Here is a 23,366-nt window from a genome sequence, read left to right on the forward strand (position 1 = left end):
CTATTTGAGATGTGTCATTTATACTCATCCTATGGGAGGTTTTCATTTTCACTTAGCGATGTTGACATTTTCTTTGGCACATTATGTTGTCATTAAGCATTCACATCTTCTTCTCTTTGATTGTATGAAAAGTGTGGCACTTTTTTATCTTTTTTAATGCTTTTTTTTCAGTTGTTTTTTCAGCACATTTCTAATAAAACAACGACAAACATGATGCTCAGACCATAAACTGTATAAAACATGGACGTAGTCTCAGTGATGTCACTCATTGGTTACTGAAGTGGCATTTTAAAGCACGTTAATCATGATAAAAGACATCGTCTCAACCTAGCTTTCAATCAACCAGGAAACAGGTTAAGAGTTGGACCTGAGGTGGATCTTAAGGCCCTGACTCACCAAGCAGAAGAACTAGTGGCGACGAAAGGCAGACTGTGGCGTCGCCTCATGTCGCCTCAGATCTTGGCCAAAAAGTTGCACTTGAACACACCACAAAGACTACAGCCGACGGCCAACCACCACGTTCTGCTCATGCATGAGAGGAAATAACTCTCCATGCCAGCAGGGGGCGGTAGTCCGTTGTTAAGGTAAGAGAAGACCATTTTCACACCGCTGTCGGTCACCACTCGTATTATAGGTCGCCTACTAATGGAGAATAATGTCTGATGAAAAGTAGAAAATGGTTAGTGGTCTTGGTCTTTTAGTGGAAAAAGAAAAGAAGAGACGGAGGAGACAAATAAGGAGAAACCGCACTAATGGGTGAAAGCATGAATACTACAGCGGCATGCTCAAGGGGCTTTACTGAACCTGAGAGCTGGAGAGAAATGAAACCTCAGAACAGCCAATTAGAGAGATTCCTCTTACTGACCGCTAACGCTAATTCAACATGTCGTCGATAAAGAGAGCTAAACATTTTTTTTTTTAAACAGGCTGTAATTTTTTTTTTTAATTCTGTTGTCAATTTTAACAAGTCAAGTGGACCCTCCAGGTTCTTCCATTTTTAACGCCAGAGGTTGTCTCTTGGTTCAGACATCTATGTGAAATAAATAATCAGATGAAAACACACATGCAGAGAGAAATTGGAAAGATAATAAAGTGGATGAATGATAGGTACAAAATAAATCAAAGTGACATCACAGAATAAAGTCCTCTTAAAAAGGTGCTGTGCATTGAGTCTCTGACAAAGAGTCTAAAAGAGCAGCAAAGGTTTTTATTTTTTTAATCGCACACCTGCCTCGTCCTGACAGGGGAGAACCGGGTGTTAGATATCTAAACACTTTTTTTATCACCATTAAATTTAACTCAAAGGTATGAAGACAAAGTGTAAATCTATAAAAAATGCACCAGCAGAGACATTCTTTCCTCGTGTCCTCTGAGTATCAGTCAAAGCGAGGTCAGAAATAGTCTCTGACTCTGAAACCTGAGCCGAGCGCGGCGTCTGCTTTTTCATGCTGTTGTAAACAGTGAGCTCCGGGGCTCTGAGAGTCGAGGGTTGACGGGGCTTTGTGGGTTATTTTCTCGTGTGCGTGCCGGGCATTCACACGGCTGTTGTTTTAACCCCTCTGCACCCGCATTAGTGCGTCGGTGGGGTCCATCCCTCTCTGTGTGTTTGTGTTAGAAAAACCCCCCTCCAGTTCCCAGAGTGCTCTGCAGCGGAACTTTCATTCTTTGCATGAATGTGTGTATGCATATTTTCACACAATAACACACACACACACGGACAAAAGGTGACGTGTATGTATACAAAAACATGTAAAGACACACAGAGGCATCAGGAGCTTGACCATCACTGGAAGTTCCCCATGTCCCCCAATTCTGTCCTACTCAGTGAAATTAGACCACTGGAAAAAACAGCTGCAGTCCAAACTGACAAACCTTACAAACACCTGCTCAGTCAGAAAACTGTGCAAAGATCTTTACAGACCGACTTCTTTGAAATGTCTCACAGGGGTCTCATTCCTAGATCTCATGGTTGTGTCATTCATAGATTTGACCTTAAAGGCTTTATATGTGATTTTTTACACTTAAATTTAATATAAATCAAGTATTTCCTCTGAAATTAACTCTGTGAGTCATGACTGTCTACAATGGGTGTAACACCCGAGTCCCACTGTCTGTGATGTTTTCAGAGTCCTATCTTCACTTTGTTTACATCGCCGTGACGGCCGGCTGACCCCTCCCCTCGTGTATAAAAGTTGTTTAATTGAGGGACTAGAGAAAAGAAGAATAACATACTGTACTCACTGCTTAACTGTGTTTCTAGATCACGCTCATTTCAGGTAAATTTACATGCAGTGTGAAGATACCAGCAGAATAAAGATCGCTAGCATTAGCATGCTAACACAACAATGCAGCGCAAGTTCGTTTGGTTTCATGCGCGGACTCCGGATTTTAAATCATGACCAGCCAAGACCCACACTAACTGGATATTTGTCCACGTCATTACTGTGATTAGAAGGGAAAAGCTCCTTTCTAAAAAGAATAGTAAACTTCAATTCATTTATAGTTTGATTGTTATCCCCCAGTTATGGCCACAACAAGTGAGTGACACGCCCTGTGCACACAAGGTGAGGATTTCTCAGGGATATTTATGGTCTTGGCCTTGACTCAGTCTCGATAACTAAATATCTTGGTCTCTGAACATTCTGGTCTCGGTTAGCGTGGTTTTGACTACAACACTACTTCTTCCTCTACAACACGTCTGACATGTTCTCTCTTGTGCAGATAATGAGCCAGTTGCCTTATCCGTCCTAGAGGGTCTACTATTATTCCTCTCGTCAGCTCTTCTTCTCAGCCTATAAGTTCATTTGAACATATTTTTCTGGGCTTCCTTGGGGTTTCTCAAAGAGTGAAGCTTTGAGACGATTTGTTTTTTCTCCGACTCTGTGGATGAGAATAAATTGGGACGGTTGATCTCAGCTGTGTCCAGCAGCTGGCAGCTTCCTGCTCAGACACCAAACAGAGGAGCTCTTTATTCTCCTAACCGCGACTCGGAGCTGATAATCACTCCTGTTCACCGTGACATTCAGAATTTGCCGCTGGCCTTCATTGAACTCTGAAATATAAAGTACTGCCTGTTCCTGCAAGCGGCTTTGGTCACAGATACTTATTCATTAAAACATTTATTCATCCATGATTTAAATTCATTTCCTCCATGTTTGGAGCTTTACTTATCCACAGAATGGTGCGTTCTTTTTGTAACATTTGCAATTCATACAGACAACAGGAAGTCAGTAACACCAGGACACACACATTATATTACAAGACACTGATATTTTCATTCCACCAATCTTTTATTGGGTCCATTTTAACATTTTGTTTTATGTCATGGTACGGTAACGTTTCAGTGCACAAACAGAATCGTCTGTCCAGTTGGTAAAATAATTGGCACACAGCAGCTTTCCTTGCCAGATATCTGGAAGAGACAAATTGTGAGGAAAGCAAAGTCCTCTCTTGGAGGAATTTGTTCTTCTGCCCTCTGGCCGGGGGTACAGACTCGAGCATGCACGGAGCCGTAACAGACCTGAGTGGACGTGCAATGCACAAGTATCTGGTGGAAATTACACACAGGTACACATTTCTGTATGTTCCTCACACTTCTTCACACCTTCACTGCTCTCTCCAGCAGCACTTTCTTTATATTGTTAACAAACAGTTAGGTTTGTCTTGGTTGTATTACATCAGGTTGTGATGTACTTTGTGTCCCAAGTCTTTTTATTTGTTGTGTTTTTACCCACTGCTGTGAATCAAATTTCCCCCCAGGGGACAATAAATGTCTTAAAGGGATACGTCACCCATTTGCATTAAGCTTTGTATCATTAGAAACCTGGTTTCTTTTTTGAATGGTCGTGCATCCCGCCCTCATTTTCCCCTGAGACGGGAAATCTTTGTTTCTTGTCTGAAAAGGAGCCATGGGGGGGGGGGGAGCACTGAAGCCACAAGCCTATCACAGATCAGTGGGTGAGACCTCACTCCCAGAATCTAAAAGCATGCATCCGCCAACTTGCTCGGTAGCTTTGCTAACAGGCTGTGTGGAGAAAGCTGATAAGAACCGATAAGGATGAAGGGGATTTTTAAGGTCTTGTGCTTCAATCGGATGTTCGTGGCTATCTCTACGAGCCGCAATATAGCGACGAGCAGTTGAGGCTGTTGGAGGAACAGGCACAAGACCTGCTATGCATTCTGTAAATGTCCCCGTTGGGATAAATAAAGGATTCTGTTATCTTATTTTCTGGGAGTTGTTGTCTTTCATCCACATGAGCCAGGTCAAGAAGGCACCAACTTCAAAATTGATTTCACATTTCTACTACATATATGACCCAATTTCAATAACTAGCTTATTATACTCCTCAAGCTAAGCTAACTGGCACTAAAGCTACAGATTCATGTTAAAAAGCACAGATGTGAGTGGTATCAATCTTCTCCGTACAAGTCTATAGGCAACAAAACAAGCATGCATTTCATCCAGAAGGTTTTAAACTACTCTTCTAAAATCTGGCACCTCTGCAGTAGTTCACTCTGAGGGTCCTGGTGCAGACCAAGTCTGGAAATTGGGCTGATAGCTGGAGAGGTACTGATTCACTGCCTGAGCGCTGCTGAGGTTCCCTTCAGGCACCACACTCCAAACTGCTTGGGAGCTTATTAGTTACTTACTTACTAGTTACTTATTAGTTACTTACTTATTACTTATATCTGCATGCAGCCCCTCACTCCATTAGTGCATGTGTCCTGTGATTTGTTTGCATGTGTGTGTTTAAGTCTGCTCTATGTGTGTGTAGCGTGTTCAACAGCAGAATAAAGATGTTAAAGTTCACCTCAGGGATTAATAAAGTGTATCTTCTTAATCATCCTCCTCCTCTTGTTTCACTAATTCTCCCTAAGAACATACTGTAAGTCTGATATGAACAAACACATACAAAATAGAGGCGCAGTCTTTTTTTACAGCAGAGCTTTTCTCTGTTTCAGCCTCTGATAAGCCACTTTTGATAATAATAATAATAATAATACATTTTATTTATAAGCGCTTTTCAAAAACTCAAAGATACTAGAGTACATTTGTTAAAAAACAAAGAACAGCACAGTAAGGACAGACTAACAGACATTGCAACATTACACACAAATCTAAACGACAACAACAATAAAGGTAAAACTACAGAAAGCAAAACATACATCACAATCATACATTAAAAACTTGTTTAAAGGCTTTATATGAGATTTTTCACACTTAAATATAATAGAAATCAAATATATCCTCTGAATAACCCTCCCCTCGCGTTTAAAAGTTGTTTAATTGAGGGACTAGAGAAAAGAAGAATAACATACTGTACTCACTGCTTAACTGTGTTTCTAGATCACGCTCATTTCAGGTAAATTTACATGCAGTGTGAAGATACGAGCATAATAAAGATCACTAGCATTAGCATGCTAACACAACAATGCAGCGCAAGTTGTTTTGGTTTCATGCTGGTGCTCAAGGGCGACATCTGCTGGATCAAAAAATTGCATATAAAGCCTTTAAAGAGGTGAGTTTTGATAAGTGATTTGAAAGTAGGTGCAGTGTTGAATGTGTGTTGAATGTGTGTAGGGAGTGAGTTCCAGAGGGAGGGGGGCAGCTATGGAGAAGGCTCTGTCCCCCCCCTGGTTTCCACATTTCACCCATGAGCAGTTTGAATGTTTCTTTGACGCTAAAAGGCCTGGTTTTTTAAATTCTGAAACCGTGTAAGCATCACATACATGACTCTCTTTTCACAGATACCGGTCTCCAGGAGTGTTTGAACAGAAGCACCTGTGTGGTCGCTGTCAACACACTCTGGAGGTGAATCACACGTGAGATACTGAGAAAAACAGCATAATGATTTGATTCATTCTCCTTCAACACAAAGCCGGCAGACACAACAAAGCGCTCTACGTGTTCCCACTTACACCGGTGAAGGGGGTTTTCTTTATCCTGATAAAGTCTGTAGAGATTGCTGAAAGAATGTCAACACGTGTTGGATGAAGTCGTGTCAAAGCTTGCTTTTTCACTTAATAGCCGCACAGTTCATCACACATGCACATGCAGATATGGGGAATTTGGTGCACACACTGAATACAGTTTTTGTCATGCTCACATAACATTTTGTGCGTGCTGCCAGAATCTTTCATCTCATTTGGCTTTGTGGGAAAAAAAAAAAAAGGCATGTTTGAGGGGATTGAAGTCAGCTGTCCTGACTGAAAGTATCTCATCCTACAAATCTTTCCTCCCACTTCTCCAGTGTTTCAATATCTCATCACAGTTGAACTCAATTTCCTCTCTGAGATACTCAGGGTTCTTTGGAAAGAACTGTAATAAGTTAAAACAAAAACTAACGCAACCTCACAAACTTCAGTTCGCAGCCCATTCAAGCCTCTAGGCTCTCTGTCAGGTAAGAATGCAACAAAGTGAAACAGTTCAGCCCGAGGTGATGCATCGGTCAATAATGTCAATAAAATAAGATTTAATGAAAGCAATGGGTCGTGAGCCAATCTGACCCTCGAGCATATAAACTAGAAACAGGCTCAAATTCAACGTGGAGGATTTGGATTTTTTTTTTTTTTAAAGCAGCCTGAAAATCAAAGTCATGTGAAGAGAGGCTGATGTCAGGAGGTGATGGAGGATCGCTTGGGGCTAAACTGTGACAGAGCGAGGGGAAGGCGAGTGTGCAGCTTCCCCGTTGTGCAATACGGTTCATCTTTCATCACATCAAATAAATGTAGGGTTATCAGGAATCGGCTCCTTCAAACTGCATCGATGAATTATTCCATCATGGCACGTAGCCGGAATCAAGCTTCACCTTTACAGTTCATCTCTCTGATTCTGGACCAGGCCTGCAAGTCATGAGTGCAGTACAGAGGAGGAACATTTCCTCTGGTGGTGCTTGTTGCTAAGGACATTTTATGCACCAATTCATCGCGCTCACTTGGTCCCTTACCTGCACAATGCACATTTCTTAATTCAGCTGTATTATATTTTTTTACATCCAATGAAATTCTACATGCTAGTTTGCGGTCATGATTTTGCTCTGCGTGTGTTTGTGTGCTAAATGTGCATCTGGATTTTTTCTGTTGTCACAGGAAAGTAAGAGTGAAGTAAGATGAAATGTAACGATGTATGTCCGCTAAGGGCTTCCGTAGAAGCTCTAAATATGGCACAGTTGCTGTTTTGTTCCCCTCAACCATATAGTGCACATTGATTATGTTTTTTTTTTTCCCAAGCAAACCACACTTGAAGCATTGGTTAAAGAACAAGACATCTGGATTGTAAAAGTTTTAGTCTTTATGTTTCACTGCTGATTAAGTGATCCACCACACACATTTCAGGGTGCAGAAGTTTGCTAGAGGAATAAACAGCCATGACTACATAAAGAGTAAAAAATCTGTCTGAGAAAATAAAGGTCATTGCAGCTTTTTGGCGGGTCAGAGTCCTATCTCTGAGCAGAGACGTCTAAAGCCGTGGAGGTTTGATCAAAGGGATGAGCGCACGGATTAAAAGCGGAGCGAGGGATCTCCACGGACAGGCATCTGAAACATCTGCTCCCACTGATATATGGAGCAATCAAAGAGATGTGGGCCGAATATGTCACATTCTATATTTAGAGATCTTGTGATGAGGGGTGTGGCATGTGGAGCACGCTGAGTCTGAAAGAGACCGACCATTCAGGAGGAACGCTCAGGTCATTTAAGACATTACACAGTTATCAATGCATAACTTTTATACTTGCGGCTGTAGTGTATTTCATTTTAACCCCCCCCCCCCCCTCCTAATAGGAGGACAACTTTATTTATGCCCAATTAAATATGTAATCATCTATTCTTACAGGACATGGAAACTATAAAGGTTAGCCACCTGCATTCATTCAAGATAGTTTTTCAGTCTACTAATAGTTCTCTTAATAGTTCTCAAATCACATTATTAATTACAGTTGTATATTTCCTTGAGTAACTTTGCAGCAACTTACTGTCCCGGGTTTGTTTGAGTTAGAGAAAAAGAGAGAAAGAGAAGTCTGGGAGACAGGGTGCGTCGGGAGAAATCTCGTGCAAAAAAAATTGGTGAGAGGTGAGTTATCTGCTCTCACATGAAGCTGTGATAAAAAAGAGATAGACTTTCTCCTCCATGTACATAAACGTATATTCTTTTGACTTTTTGTTTTTACAGTGTAGGGGTCCCTCGCCTCACTTTGAGAATCACTGTTTTAACTGATCTCGGTCTAATTGCCTTCATCACACAGCCAACATGTCAGCGTTTCTTGAGCAGATGTCAATCCCAAGATGAATGAGAGCTGGTTATCAATCAATCTGAAACCATCACATCACAACCATCACAGCATTACAAACAAGTAAAAGTTCTCTTATGTGTCAAGATGGAATGTGTCCTCTCAATCGAAAATAGAGCTCGCCATTTGTAAGTTAATATGAATCACTTTGCAAAGTTGGTAAACTTTCAATTAGTTGAGGTGACATAAGCGTATAATATTGAGGTAACACAACATTTTCATAGACTTGAAGTAAAACTAACTTAGAATTTTATGTTATAATAACTTTTTGTTTTTACAGTGTGCACGACTGCCTCGCCAGCTCTACGTTGGGGAGACTAGAAATCCGTTTTTTATCCTGATAATACTTCCAGTTTGTATTGTTCAAAAAATGTAAGTAGGATCAGCACAACATTTTTACAAGGTAGTTTAATTTTCATTTCCAAGTCTAAAATCCAGGAAGTACATGAGGATCCAGACAAGAGGAAAAGGCAAAAACAAGAACACAAACAAGACAACCCACACAGTTTAAACTAGGCTAACATAAAAACCGCCTGGACACTCCCTCCACCAAACTGACTCGAGCATGTGCAGTCCGTGAGCGCTGGTGTGAACAGCCTGCAGAGAGAGGCACCAAACATTCCTTACCTATCCCATTCCTGCCTTCCCTCTCTCTGAGGTCAAAACTGCCCCTGCAGCCAGACTTTGAACATGGCCGAGTCTCACTTATGAGCTATATACAAAGATCTTATGTCATACATGAAGCGTTTACTGTATATGCTATACCAAGGAGGGGGGAATCAAAGCATGCCTCAGAGGCAGGAGAAAATCAGAGTTTTTTTCAGTCCATCCAGAGAGCAAAGTGGGGGATTTCAAAGATTCACATTCACATCTTTTGATGTGGGTTTGAAACCTCTGTGACAGCTCAACCTTCTTATCAAACAATTATATACAGCCGGAGAGCATCGACTCTTTGTACAAGAGCTAACAACAAGCAATTTAAAAATTTTCGGACAATTAGGCGAGCTTTTATCGAGGAAAAATATATGTTCTATTGTCAAAAAATGTCTTACTGGGTGTTTGTTCAAAAAAAAGTAAAATCGGCCAATTTGAACATTTAGAGATAAAGCATGAAACACTTATTCTCAAAACCTGTTTTCAGACTGAGCACGACGCACGAATTGGGGAAATGACAAAAACGCATAAAAAAACGTATTGAAAGAAAATCGTAGACACAACAACAAAACTTCTCACGCTGCTGCAAATTGGGAAATGATAACGCAGAAGCATTTCACCTTGAGCAAAATAAGCAGTTTCTAGCTTGCTAGTCAACTCTTCAATCCCCCCGTACAATTAGTATTTCTTCTTTCTTCTTTATTTCGAATGATTAAAAAATAGATGAAAATTAATAAACAAATGGAAAAAAATAAAAATCTGTATAAAATACAAAAAAATAAAAAGCCAATTTCAATATAATACACATTTGACTCGTTCAAAAAGGGATAGGAAGAAGCCTAGGCTTGTCAAGTCCTACCGCCTTTCTTCACCATTAACAAATGCAAAATCCAATAAAATGAAATAAACGGACAAGACAAAAAAAATACTCCAATCGAGCTATTAAGAAAAACAGAACAAAACAAAAACAAACAAAAAAAAAAGAACAAAATGAACAGGCGTCATTAAGAGCTGTGAGATTTACATTCTCCTTCCTCATTTCTGTACTTTTAAAAAATATATCTTTTGTACACTTTTTTAAATTGCATTATATTCATACTTTGTTTAATCGTTTCGTCAAGACCATTCCACAAAACCACCCCACAAATGGAAATACACATACTTTTTAAATTGGTCCGAGCATAATGCTGTTTCAAGTTTAGTTTCCCTCTAAAGTTATAACCCCCCTCTCTGTCTTTGAACACTTTTTGTATGTTTACAGGTAGCAGTTTATTTTTTGCTTTATACATTATTTGTGCAGTCTTAAATTCTACCAGATCCCCAAACTTTAAGGTGTGTAATTATAAAAACAGTATATTGGTGTGTTCATAATATCCTACATTGTTTACTATACGAATGGTTCTTTTTTGTAGTGTGCTTAGTGATTGTAAGGTGGTTTTGTAGGTGTTGCTCCATACTTCCACACAGTAATTTGAATATGGTAACACAAGTGAACTATACAGAATATACAGTGCTCTCTCATTCAAAACGTGCCTCGCTTTCCCCATCACGCCAATGCTTCGTGCTACTTTTGCTCTCACATGTTTTATATGGGGTTTCCAGCAGATTTTGTGATCACACCCAGAAATTTATTTTCATACACTCTTTCTATTTCAACAGTATTTATCATTACTTTTACTTGTGTATTTATTTTGCGTTTTCCAAACAGCACAAGTTTGGTTTTGCTTAAATTTAATGACAATCTATTTGTCTATCTGTCTATCATTTTTGGGATTATTGGGATCTCCGTATGCTGACATATCCAAAGTGAAAAACAACATTTGTGGACATTTATTTGTTGCATCAATCAGAAAACCCGCCAGGAAGTAGTTCCAAACCGTCCCTCAGGGGCTTATTTAGCAGAACATTAGAATGTTAGATTTCAAATGTGCAGATTTCTTAAAGTCCATTTTTATGTTATTGAATCAACCGAGATAAATCGTATTAAACAACAGGATAACTTTGCAGCTTACAACACATTCTAAGTCCTCTGACTGCAGTTGATTTATCACAGAACGCCGGTCTGTTTGCACACGTTGACCTCGGAGACAACAGCTACAGCAGTAAAGTCAGTCCTGCCATGTTGGCTTTTATGATGAAGATGCTATTCTTACAAAGAGCTGCACAGAGGCGAGGTCATGTGCACAATAAAGAGTTCTGGGAAACCTTGACCGTGGTCAAATCACAGCCCTCTTTAGAGCCATACAAAGGCCATAACTCTAACCGTCAGCACTCTGTTGGTGTTAGCGAGGTGTCCTCGAGCAGTGAGAGAAGAATATGATGTCCTAATAACTGTGTGTGTTGGAGATGGAAAGCTATTTTTTGTTGTGAAAGAAGAGGATCAGAGTTCAAAAATGTGTTTCTCAATGTTTGTGTGAAAGAAATAAACGGACCCAGAGTCTACTCTGAGAGGAAAAAATAAAACATGAGTACTTCTATTCTTCAGATCAACAGGACTTTGAGACCTTCAGCTGAATTCAAGTTTCACTTTCCTGAGAACAGACCATGATACCACAGAGTTTCAAAATGACTCAGATGGGTTGCACATTTTATGTAAAACTGATGCAGCAGCAGATTGTTTTTCACAGCTCTGAGGCCCTCTGTTACATTAAGATTTCACTCTAAATCAAAACACTTTGCAGGAAGATAACAAATACATAAAGCTTGAAGGTTTGTTCAGCTTCAGAATGCTTCAAGCTTCAAGCTTGAAGCATTCTGTGCAAGGTCACTGTATTTGCAAAGCCTTCTTATATTAAAGGGATATGAAGATGACATTTTTCTTTCAGTTAAACCGTTCAATTCAGTTGTTTTAATGTAATGGAATTTGCTGCAGATCTGAAGAACCTTTTTGCAGTATAAGTGGCCGTCTGCAGCTTCGCCTCCTCAGAGGGAAGAGGAAAGAATGTATCACCACAGTGGCAGAGGCCACTCGCAATAACAAAATCTTCCATGGCGAGGCTGACCCGCTCCTGCAGGAATCCAAACAGGAACACCGTGGTCCGGCCTGAGCGGCGCGGGGCCAGAAAGGAAATGAGAGAGAGCAGCCTCGGGGTGCGGTGGGTTCATGGTCATGCCCAGGCATCGGGCCTCGCTGGCACAACAGGCCAAGAAAATGTTTAACAGGCAGGCTCTTCGTTTGTGTTTCCAAAAAGCTGTTTTATGACTCATGAGCAGTGGCTGCTTGAGACTTAATGGAAGGGAAATTATCTTTTTTTTTGTTCAAGTTAGTTTTAAGTGAGTTTCAGACATCTGTTTGTGCTGCATCCTGTTTGTGTTTTTATCTGGTTAGTTTTTTACTTCATGACAAAAACTGATGATGGATGAGAGGAAATGAGCGAGCGAGAGAGAGAGAGAGAAAGAGAGAGAGAGAGAGAGAGAGAGAGAGAGAGAGGCAGCAAAAGCCTCTAAGTTTTCCCCAAACAGGGTCATTCAAGTTCATGGTCACATCTCTACCAGTAAGCTACAGGGACAACCATCTTCATGAATGTATTTTGTCAAATATTTATTTTTGATTTTGTTATTATCTACGCAATTTTTTATTTCTTATCGGGGTTAAGGCCTGTGGCTTAAGGAGAAAGATTTTGCTTCCTGTCCGACCTGCTGACCTCTTTTTTTTTCCAGTTTTCTTTGTGGTGTTAATATCTAAATCAGGAGAGACTAAATTAAGAATGAACAATTATTTATTTAACAATCTAGTAAATAAATGTTCACGTGTGTCTTTGGGGATCAGACTCCATCAAGATGACTTCATGCACTCAGAGGGGAAATGAGGCCGACAGCAGGATGGAGTCTATACCCCTGGTGGTGGTGGTGGGTTTCTCAGGCTGGATCTGAACTCTGCTGAGCTGGAGTAGGGAGGTGACCGGGGCGGAGGAGGGTCGCAGCGATCGCACTGAAATGACAAACTGACTGCGGAAGAGAGAGAACAGGTTTTCAAATTTGACCACAGCAGGATGATTGGTTGAGAGAGGTTGTGACAGAATTATTGGATTAATACGAGATAAGAGTAAACGCCCCAAATCCGCTGATCACGAGAGCAGGGAGACGGAGGACGTGGTATAGAGAGAGAGTGGATAAATTGAATGAAGAAGTTGAATATGTATGAGCGAATAAAACCAGTCTTCCTGCTTGAGCGCCATTTCCGCGGTGGTAAATTAATACAATCTGTACAATATTTAAACACAGCCTCAGTCTGCCTGAACAAAAAAAAAAAGAGTTTTAAAGGAGTATATTTTTTTATTACTTTTTAATTTGCTTCCCATGTTTCTTTGGCTCAAATTAGATGTTTTTCAAAACACTTGAAATAAGTTCAATCATTAGTGTTCAGAAGAGAAACTTTATGAATCACGAGTTGACAAATGTTGAAACAATAAGATAAAGACAGACCTTCAAGCATCGACTGGTTTTGTTTACACGCGATAAAGTTGTTGCATTTAATAGAAATGTGAAAAAAAGAGGCAGAAAATGTGATTAACAAAGTGGAACAGTGCCACCTAGAGAGAATTTCAGAAAGTCATTGTTTTACAGCCTCAGTGCTGTGGTCTTTTCCCTCCTCAAACCGGTGGATTCCCTGACTATCAGATGATCCCCTCCATCACTGCTCGTCACCGTGGAGCCTAAAATATCCCCCAGACACATTAGATATGTCGACACGTGCCTGTAGTGTAGCTTCATGCCACACAGCCTGTGGCTATGTCAGCTGAATGTCCTCGTCTCTAGTACGAGGAGGAAAGTGATCCTCTGCAGTTAGAGTCTCTGTGGAGATACTGAATGAGCTGCAGTCTGGACTTCAGTAACAGTCTGGATTTATTAACTGAGTCTGGTGGATGAACCGAGCAGGAGATAAGGCCATTTTTTAAAAGACGTACTCTGCTGCCCTCTAGTGGCTGAAAGAGGGAAATGATACTGATAGAGGTCCCAAATTGTCCTCTTGGAGGAACACACTGAAACAATAGATAATTGTAACATGAAACTATTCATCAAACATGAAGGAGAAGAAGACAATGCTTTAAAGCAAGATGAATGAAACATACAAGACGACAAGGACACATTTTTTAAGCATGGGAGATAATTATAAGAAGAACTAACTCAAGACATCGTATTTCATTTGGTCCCTTTTAAAGTCAATATACTACCTAAAGCTAATACTTCCTTAAACAAAATAATAATGTCATTGTATGGGGAAGCTGTGGCTTAGAGGTACAGCGGTTTGATCCCCAGTTGAAGCAACCTAAATGGTTCCTGAAGGCATCACCATCAGTGTGTGATCGGATTGATGGACAGTTTGGCTCGTTATGACACATCTCCAGGATAGTGTGTGGTTTCAGTTACTCTCATGTTTTTACATCTTGTGTTTTTGACACTTACCCTGCATCTCGTTTCAGATCCTTTGCTTTCTTCTACTCTCACCTGTGTCTCCTGCGTCTGTGATTACCTGATGTGTCTCACCTGTGTCTAGTTGTCTTCGCTCCCCTTGAGTATTTAGTCTCTGTGTTTCCCTCCTTCTATGCCAGTTCTTCTTGTTCCCTCATGACAACGTTCCAGCTTTCATTGTGTATTTTTCCGATTATTATTCCGACCTTTTTCTGTATTTTCTGATCTGCCTGTTGCCCAACGTTTTGATTACCTCTGCTTGTGATTTAGATTCCCGTGTACTGACCTCCCCTCTGATTAAACAGACTTTGTATCTTCTCTAAGTGTGTTTGGATTTGTGCATTTGGGTTCTTAGTACAATTGTCACATTGCAGGAAGTCACATGACTAGAAATACGTCATGCTGACACTTTTGTGTTGCTAGATGGAAAACCAAATCTCCCAAATGACTTTTTTCTGTTTAGGCCAGGCTTACACTCTGCAAAGTCAGGCTGTATCCGACTCAAATGTTTGAGTCCGATGTACACTGGACTCAAATGTTTGAGGCCGATGCACACTGGACTCAAATGTTTGAGTCCGATGCACACTGGAGTGGAGCAGCACTGCAAAGAGAGAGAGAGAGAGATCAATGATAATTAAGGGAGGTCAAATACCCTTTTTCTCGTAAGTGGCAGCCGAGGACACGACTGCATCTGTCAGTCTTCTTCAGAGAAGATGAAGCTGGTCTGAAACATTTCACTTCCCTCTCTTAGCTCAGTAACCATTCAACAGACAGGCACCACTGCTTAACCGTGACAACAGACACGTTTCACTACTTAAAACAAGACGTTATGAGCTACTTGTTTTAGACTTTAGATGCAGTGAAGTTTGGTTTGCAAAAGACAAATTCAGAATTTTGCTGTAATTCTGTGATAAGTCTTTGTATATGTTGTATCCACTTTCAAAATTGTTCTCATTAAAAGAACATTTTTAATCCTTGAGAAAGGGCAAACACAAGCAACACAAAAAAAGTTGGCAAAATACTTTTTCAGGTTTTAAAGAATAGTTTAAATGTTGTTTGAATTGTGTATATGAAAAACTGAAACTTGTGGAAAAATAATTGTTAAAGCTACTGAAATACTTTTCAGAAAACTTTTAAAATACTTGAAAGACTCATCATCAGATCAGCTCATTGAGTGATTGAAATCCATCATTTCCATAAAGAGCCACTTTGCATGAGCAGCAGCATGCTCCAGTGCTCGGGGAGAGTTTAAAGTCCTGAGAGTTGAACACTGGAGGACTGACAGCTGTCCTTCATCACAACAGGAGACACAGAAATCCTCCTCCTCCTCCTCGTCATCCAAAAACATGACTTTGATCTGCGTCCTCATCTGGACTCTCCTCCTCTGCTGCTGCTTCACAGGTAAAGTCCAGACAATCAAACTCCTCTCCTCTATGAACATCCGTCTCTCTGAAATGAAGCCCACACAACCCTGATGCTGCTTCATGTGTTTGTCTCTGTCTCTTCAGAGTCCAGAGGACAGGTCACAGTAACTCAGTCTGCAGCAGTGAGATCAGCTCTGGGAGCCTCTGTCACTGTCTCATGTAGGACCAGTGAGGATGTAGTTACTACGGGCGACGACGAACCCTATTTAGCCTGGTACCAACAGAAAGATGGAGGAACTCCTAAACTGCTGATTTACTTAGGTAGCACTCGAGAATCAGGGACTTCAGATCGTTTTACAGGCAGTGGATCAAACTCTGACTTCACTCTGACCATCAGTGGAGTCCAGACTGAAGATGCAGCAGTTTACTACTGTCAGAGTTTACATATCATCAACAGTGAGTTGGTGTTCACACAGTGAAAAAGCGTCGTACAAAAACCTCCCTCAGTCAGCCTGAACAGAAACCAGACTAACTGCTGCAGCAGGAAGCTTCTACAGAGACTGACACACTTCACTGAGGACACACACTCAAACACTACACTGACTGGTTTCCATCACCTCTTCCCTGTAATACAAAAACTACACAATCAGTTATTCAATATCATATATTTCCACTATACAGTACTTAGCATTTCAAAATGAACCCTTGGCATATGCCAGATATTTATGAAAAGATTTTTAGTGTTGTCCTCGTTCTCTTCTCAAAGGTGACTTCAAGAGAGTGTGGGGTAAAGCCGATCACAGAGCCAGCCTCTTTGATCAGGTTATTGATCCTATTTGTATCATCCAAACAGAAGCTGCCCCCCCCAGCACAGAACAGAATAAAAGAGGACACTAGCCAAGATACAAAACATACAGAAGGTTCTTGCTAAAGTCAGAGGATCTAAGCTTCCTTAAGAGACTTGACTGAGCCTTCTTTAAAGACACATCAGTGTCCATTTTCCAATTTGATTTACTGTCCATGAAGACATCGACATTTTTATGAAACTGGACAGTTTGGATCTGCTGTGAGGGGAAACATCGTCTTTCTTTCTTCTAAAATCAATAATACTTTCCAACATTCAATATGCATCACACCAGCTGACTAAAAATTCAATCTCTGTTTTTGTTGGTCAGATTATTGCCTTGGGTAAGTAGGTGCACGAGTGCAGTAACATCTGAAAACTTGTGGACATGATGTCTGTGCACACTAACACATCAGGACCTGGAGAGATGTCAGTGGGGCTGCTACACACTGCGACACAGGGAGCACAACAGAGCTGTTGGGGGTTCAGTGTCTTGCTCTAGGACACCTCTATAGCACTCGGAGAGTGACCTGGGACCTGGCAGCTTCCATACTTTGACGTGTACAGAGACTTAAACCAGCGACCCTCAGGTTCCCAAACAAGGTCCCTACAGACTGAGCTACTGTCGCCACAAATATATAAAATACAGCGCCTGCTCTATCAACTGAGCTAAACTGGTGCCCTGCAGAGGAAAGGTTAGTCTGGTTCCAAACTTGTTTCCATAAGAGTCCTACTAATTATATCCAAGAAAAGCAGAGCACCCAAAGCACCCACAGGTAAAAGAAGGAGTTTACTACTGTCAATAATTAAAAAACATTTGAATTGTTTTAATTGATAAATATCTCTTTTTATGAGTTAAGTATTAAATCATTTTCTTTTGACATCCCAACAGAATATGCAGAACAGTCTTAACCCTAACCCTACCAAAAAGCCTTTGAATAAACTTTCCACAATGTGTGTTCTCATGATTTAATTTATGTATTTAAATATAATTTTGACAACCAAAGAGCAGGCATTGAACAAAATGCCAGAAGCAATGTTTTATCACTTTATGCTGATGATATCATCCGTTTTATTTCCAACACATTTCTTACCCACCTTTATTATTTTCAGAGATTTAACAATTCAACACATCAGTCATCAAATTGAGACATTTCACCATCTTCAACAGCAGATTTTGATGATATAAGATTATTTGGACGTTTTCCATTGCTATTGTTTTTTATTCTTTAGATGAACTTACCAAAGTCCGTTCAAAAATTGTTAACCTGTTAAGAAATGAAAGATATGCACAACAAACACTGTTTGATTCCATTTTTATTCTTTTGCTCAATTTAAGAAAAACTGTCAATAAAAAAGGCGAGAAAAATTAACGTTGAAACATAAAATCATAGAGAGGGAAAGAAGGTATTTAGCGTGTAAACTGAGGGCAGTTTCAGAAGTGAAACAACAGCAGGGGGAAACCAGCAGCAGAGTCCAGGTGATACAGCTCAGTCCTGGGAACACTGGTCCCTCCTCAGTGTCTCTGAGACCAGCGTCTGGGAGCCCTGGGTGGCCTCACAGGTCACAGAGCCCACCTTCGTCCACTGGCCTGCAGAGAGCCTCAGGGTGCTGCTCCAGCTGTAACGAGCGTCCTGCTCCATCACCGCAGGGCCCCTGCTCTCCTCCCAGCTGCCGCCGCTGATGCCGTCCACCTTCCAGGCCAGACTCCAGTCTGAGGGGAAGCCCTTGTTGGCCAGACACACGAGCGTGGCATTCCCCTGCTGCAGCTCCTCATTGGAAGGGGGCATAACCATCAAGGTGGGACGGGCTTCACCTAGGAGACACCAATCAGAACAGAGGACAGGAACCACACAGCTGTCAGTCAAACACATCACTCCTGGACACCTTTGCAGTTGAAAGCAGAGTTTCTCCTTTAAGGAGTTTCTGTCAGATGTTTTTTTCTGCTTCAGCAGTCACTCACACATTGTTTCACTTCCCTCTCAGAAATCTGTCATGCAAATCAACACAGAGACGATCATCGTACAGAGAGACCAGAATACACTGGACTTAAAATAAAAACGCTGAAAAATCATCAAATCACTCAAACCTTTGAAATACCTGTTTTTCTAACTGTTGAGTGGAAACATGAACCAAATCTATCAATAAAACATGTTTTAAATCATAAAAGGCTAAAAAATCTTAAGTGACATAATCTGCAGAAAGAGATCAGAGATTTTGAACATTTTCATTCAAAATTCTTACAACTTCCCTTTGAGCAATTTATTCAAAATGACAAAATGAAATAAGGGCCTTTAAGAGTTATCGTTGATGTGGAATAGATATCTGAAACCAGAGAATTATTTTTTATGAATCTGAAGCTGCTGAACTGAATGTAAACGATCTGTCCTGAGATGGTACAGGAGGACAAACACAAACAGGAAAAAAATATAATGTAAAAATGTATAAATGTTTCTTTATATTGTAAATGAAAAAAAAAAAATCACGATTACATTACACTGTTTAGAAATCAACAGAAACTTACCTCCGACATCCAGTCTGGTTCCACCACCAAATGTGTACCACAGTGATACAAAGTCATTGAGTCGCCGTACAAAAACCTCTCACTGCACAGAGACACGGCTCTCTGACTTCAACACATCGTACTCAAACTACCAGCCCTCAAGATGCAACTTCACCTTTACAATGATAACACTCATTTACTCTGGAACAAATGATGACTCTGGCTTCAGATTTGACATTTATTTTGATACGATTTTGTGTTTCATTAAAAATTCGTTTTTAGTCTAAATACAGAGAAAAACATGCACACAAATGTTTGGGTCAGTCATTTTCAGTCTTCCATTTCAAAATAAAATAATCTCTTGACATACAAAGGGTTAATATTTGACTTACTTCCAACATCCAGTCTGGTTCCTCCACCAAATGTGTACCACAGTGATGCAAACTCATTGAGTCGCCGTACAAAAACCTCTCACTAATGAAAGTAAAAAAAATGCTCTTGTCTGCAAAACCTTCAAATGAACTGAAAAGTATAAAGAATACATTTCCATTAATATTCAAAATTAAGACATTTTATTCCGGGGATTTCTCCAGAAGCATGAAGACGGTTTTAAAAACATGTCTTATTGAAAGTTAAAAAAATTAACTTTATAATTAGTATAATCCAAGTCCCCAGTTAGTCAGAGCATTTCCATAAAGAGCCACTTTGCATGAGCAGCAGCATGCTCCAGTGCTCGGGGAGAGTTTAAAGTCCTGAGAGTTGAACACTGCAGGACTGACAGCTGTCCTTCATCACAACAGGAGACACAGAAATCCTCCTCCTCCTCCTCATCCAAAAACATGACTTTGATCTGCGTCCTCATCTGGACTCTCCTCCTCTGCTGCTGCTTCACAGGTAAAGTCCAGACAATCAAACTCCTCTCCTCTATGAACATCCGTCTCTCTGAAATGAAGCCCACACAACCCTGATGCTGCTTCATGTGTTTGTCTCTGTCTCCTCAGAGTCCAGAGGACAGGTCACAGTGACTCAGCCTGCAGCAGTGATATCTGCTCTGGGAGCCTCCGTCACCTTATCATGTACAACCAGTGAGGATGTAGATACTACTCTCGACGAACCCTCCTTAGCCTGGTACCAACAGAAAGATGGAGGAACTCCTAAACTGCTGATTTACTTGGGTAGCACTCGAGAATCAGGGACTTCAGATCGTTTTACAGGCAGTGGATCAAACTCTGACTTCACTCTGACCATCAGTGGAGTCCAGACTGAAGACGCAGCAGTTTACTACTGTCAGAGTTTTCATATCATCAACAGTGAGTTGGTGTTCACACAGTGAAAAAGCGTCGTACAAAAACCTCCCTCAGTCAGCCTGAACAGAAACCAGACTGACTGCTGCAGCAGGAAGCTTCTGCAGAGACTGACACACTTCACTGAGGACACACACTCACGAATGTGCGCTCAGTTTAGTTTACTGTCCTGCAGACTCTTTTACCTAAAACAACTTTTCAACTTACACAATAACAGCCAATGTTTAGGGAAGGATAAAAGCAACACATAGCAGTACTTGAATAAGAGAGGAAGCAAACACTATACAAGAGCCAGCCTGCACTTTATGTGTTTTTATTTGCCTCTATAAGGTGTTCACAAATGTCCAACTGAACCTGGGCCTTAAATCCCCGTTTCCACCAAGCGGTCTGGTTTGGTTCAGTACAGTCTGACACGGTAAACCCTGATCTTGCTTGCATTTCAACAGCCAACCGTACATCATAAAACAACAGCGGCACGACAGACAGCCAAGACATTCAATAAAGAAGAAGAAGAATTTGACACAGTAAATAAAAATGAATGATTGCATCTCCCAGGTCGTCCATGGGGCGGAGCTACGCGCTGACATATAGTCGCATAAAAACAAAAAACAGCCTTTTAATGACTCTCTCCAAAACGTGGTGCGTTTTGTGTTTGTCCTTTATTACCGCTGTCAAGTGAAGATTCTTCTTTCGACCAATCAACAGACTGCAGTGTTTCTAGCTCCAACCTTTAGAGTCGGTTCAGTACGCTTGGCACCCCAACAGAAGCGTGCCAAAAAAGTATTCATGACAGTAGAAACACCAATACATGTGTACCATACCGAACTGAACCGGACGGGTTCTTAAGTTTCTAACTACACTCTTCTCCTCTGTCGCCCCCCGGTGGTGGAAAATAATTCCAAACTTCATTGGATCCGCAGAGTCCCTTTGCACCTTTAAGAAAAAGCTAAAGACCCAGCTCTTTATGAACACCAATGACCTTCATGATGATGATGAAGATGAAGATGGTGTTGTTTGGTAATGATGATCACGATATTTAGGATGGTTTTGATGCTGATTAGAACTCTAACGAACAGCTGTTGAAGTTGTGCTTTCCTGTCAGCATCTGTGTGTCAGATCAGACTGAAAGCTGTTCATTTGCACTTACTGACTTTGTTTCCTCCTCTCTAGATCCTCGCTTGTGTTGCACTTTGGATAATAGCGTCTGCTAAGTGAATTGTAGAGTTGAAGTGACTCTGAAAGATTAAAAGTCCCAAACCTCAAAGGCACAGTTTCTTTTCCTTTCAAGTGATCACAGGTATCTGGATCCTGCTTCTCCATTCAATGCAAAGTGTGTGAAAACAAAACCTTGACTGGCTCCTTTCTGGATCCATAAAGAAATAAGAAAAAACAAGTCAATATGTAGAAAACTGATATACTCTGTAAATAGATAAGAAAATGCACGAGCATCTTCTTAGAAACACATAACCATCAAATCTTCACACCCATTACATCATCATTAATTTCAAGAACTACTCAAGAACTACTGAAATGTAGCTTCATGCCACACGCTGTGACTACGTCAGCTGAATGTCCTCGTCTCTATGAGGTGTAAAGTGATCCTCTTCAGTGAGTCCTTACAGGAGAGTCTCTGTGGAGACTGAATGAGCTGCTTCACTAACAGTCTGGATTTATTAACTGAGTCTGGAGGATGAACTGAGCAGGATATAAGGCCATTTTTAAAAGACGTACTCTGCTGCTCTCTGGTGGCTGAATGAGGGAAATGATACTGACAGAGGTACAACATTGTCTTGTTGAAATAACACACTGATAATTATAATATGAAACTATTCATCAAACGGAAGAAGACAATGCTTTAAAGCAAGATGAATGAAACATACAAGACGACAAGGACACATTTTTTAAGCATGGGAGATAATTATAAGAAGAACTAACTCAAGACATCGTATTTCATTTAGAACCAATATTATAAAATCAATATACTACCTAAAGCTAATACTTCCTTCAACAAAATAATACTGTCAATGCTGTGGGGAAGATGTGGCTTAGAGGTACAGTGGTTTGGTTGTCAGAAAAGTTGGTGGTTCGATCCCCAGTTGAAGCAACCCAAATGGTTCCTGAAGGCATCACCATCAGTGTGTGATCGGATTGATGGACAGTTTGGCTCGTTATGACCATAGACTGTAAATATTACTGGATGAACCCTGACCCGTCTGTTACATAGACAGAAAATGAGTCCAATCGACGGCCGCATCCATACTGGATTTGCAGTCTCAAGCTAACTTCGGATCAACCTACCGACAGCAGTAAGGCGGGACTTAACTCCGCCCATTCAGCTCGACGTCAGCAGTCCACTTGACAGCATAGCTAACAGCTAGGCTGCTATCATCAACTATTCCTGCTCATCCTGAGAAAACTAAACAGTAAGTTAACATTTAACTTTTCTACAACACAGTTAAAACTAATTATATTCTACTCAAATATTTAATTAAAGTCTTAAAACTACACTTTTTTAAATATACAATCATGGTTATTAGTTATTTGTCAGAGCAGTTAGACTTTGTCAGTGTTAGCAGAGAAATACATTAACAAAGTTTTATCCATAAACTGTAAATAAATGAGACATCCAGAAGAAATCAATATTACAAAGCATACAGTTCATGTTACTGTTCTGACAAAAAGAGGAATGTCTGTGTCTTATATTTACTGATGTCAACAGCGATGAGGTGAACATGACAACTGAAAAATAAATATTTAGTATTTATTATAAGATATTTGTTTTCTATAGAACCTGTGAAGTCATGGAGTCTGTGGACAGTGTCAGCTTCACACCAAAAACTTTAAGTATTAGAAAATATAGTGTTTAAGACTGGCATCTATTATTATGAGTTGCAGCTACCTTGTTCAATATTATTCCTGCAGATGTGGCTCATAACAAAAAAACAGCCTGAGCTGTCACATGTAGTTAACTGTACATTGTGTCTTGTCTGAGGCATT

The 23,366-nt window shown here is 40.5% G+C and overlaps 2 long non-coding RNA genes and 1 gene segment (V, D, J or C); 2 read left to right on the forward strand and 1 right to left on the reverse strand.

Moving 5' to 3' along the window:
• Window positions 1-15,650: 15,650 nt before the first annotated feature.
• Window positions 15,651-17,519, forward strand: LOC110003857 (uncharacterized). Its single transcript, XR_010666929.1, has 2 exons — window positions 15,651-15,755; window positions 15,863-17,519. It is a non-coding gene; the product is annotated as an uncharacterized lncRNA (long non-coding RNA).
• Window positions 17,520-17,861: 342 nt separating this feature from the next.
• Window positions 17,862-18,358, reverse strand: LOC110003855 (Ig kappa-b4 chain C region-like). The segment is given in 1 exon segment: window positions 17,862-18,358. A coding segment is annotated over 1 exon segment (306 nt).
• A 1,480-nt stretch (window positions 18,359-19,838) lies between these two features.
• On the forward strand, window positions 19,839-21,633 carry LOC110003853 (uncharacterized). The gene is made up of 2 exons (XR_010666928.1): window positions 19,839-19,959; window positions 20,067-21,633. It is a non-coding gene; the product is annotated as an uncharacterized lncRNA (long non-coding RNA).
• The last annotated feature ends 1,733 nt before the right edge of the window (window positions 21,634-23,366 follow it).

Source organism: Labrus bergylta, chromosome 9 (genome assembly GCF_963930695.1).
Source record: "Labrus bergylta chromosome 9, fLabBer1.1, whole genome shotgun sequence".
Classification (NCBI taxonomy): Eukaryota; Metazoa; Chordata; class Actinopteri; order Labriformes; family Labridae; genus Labrus; species Labrus bergylta.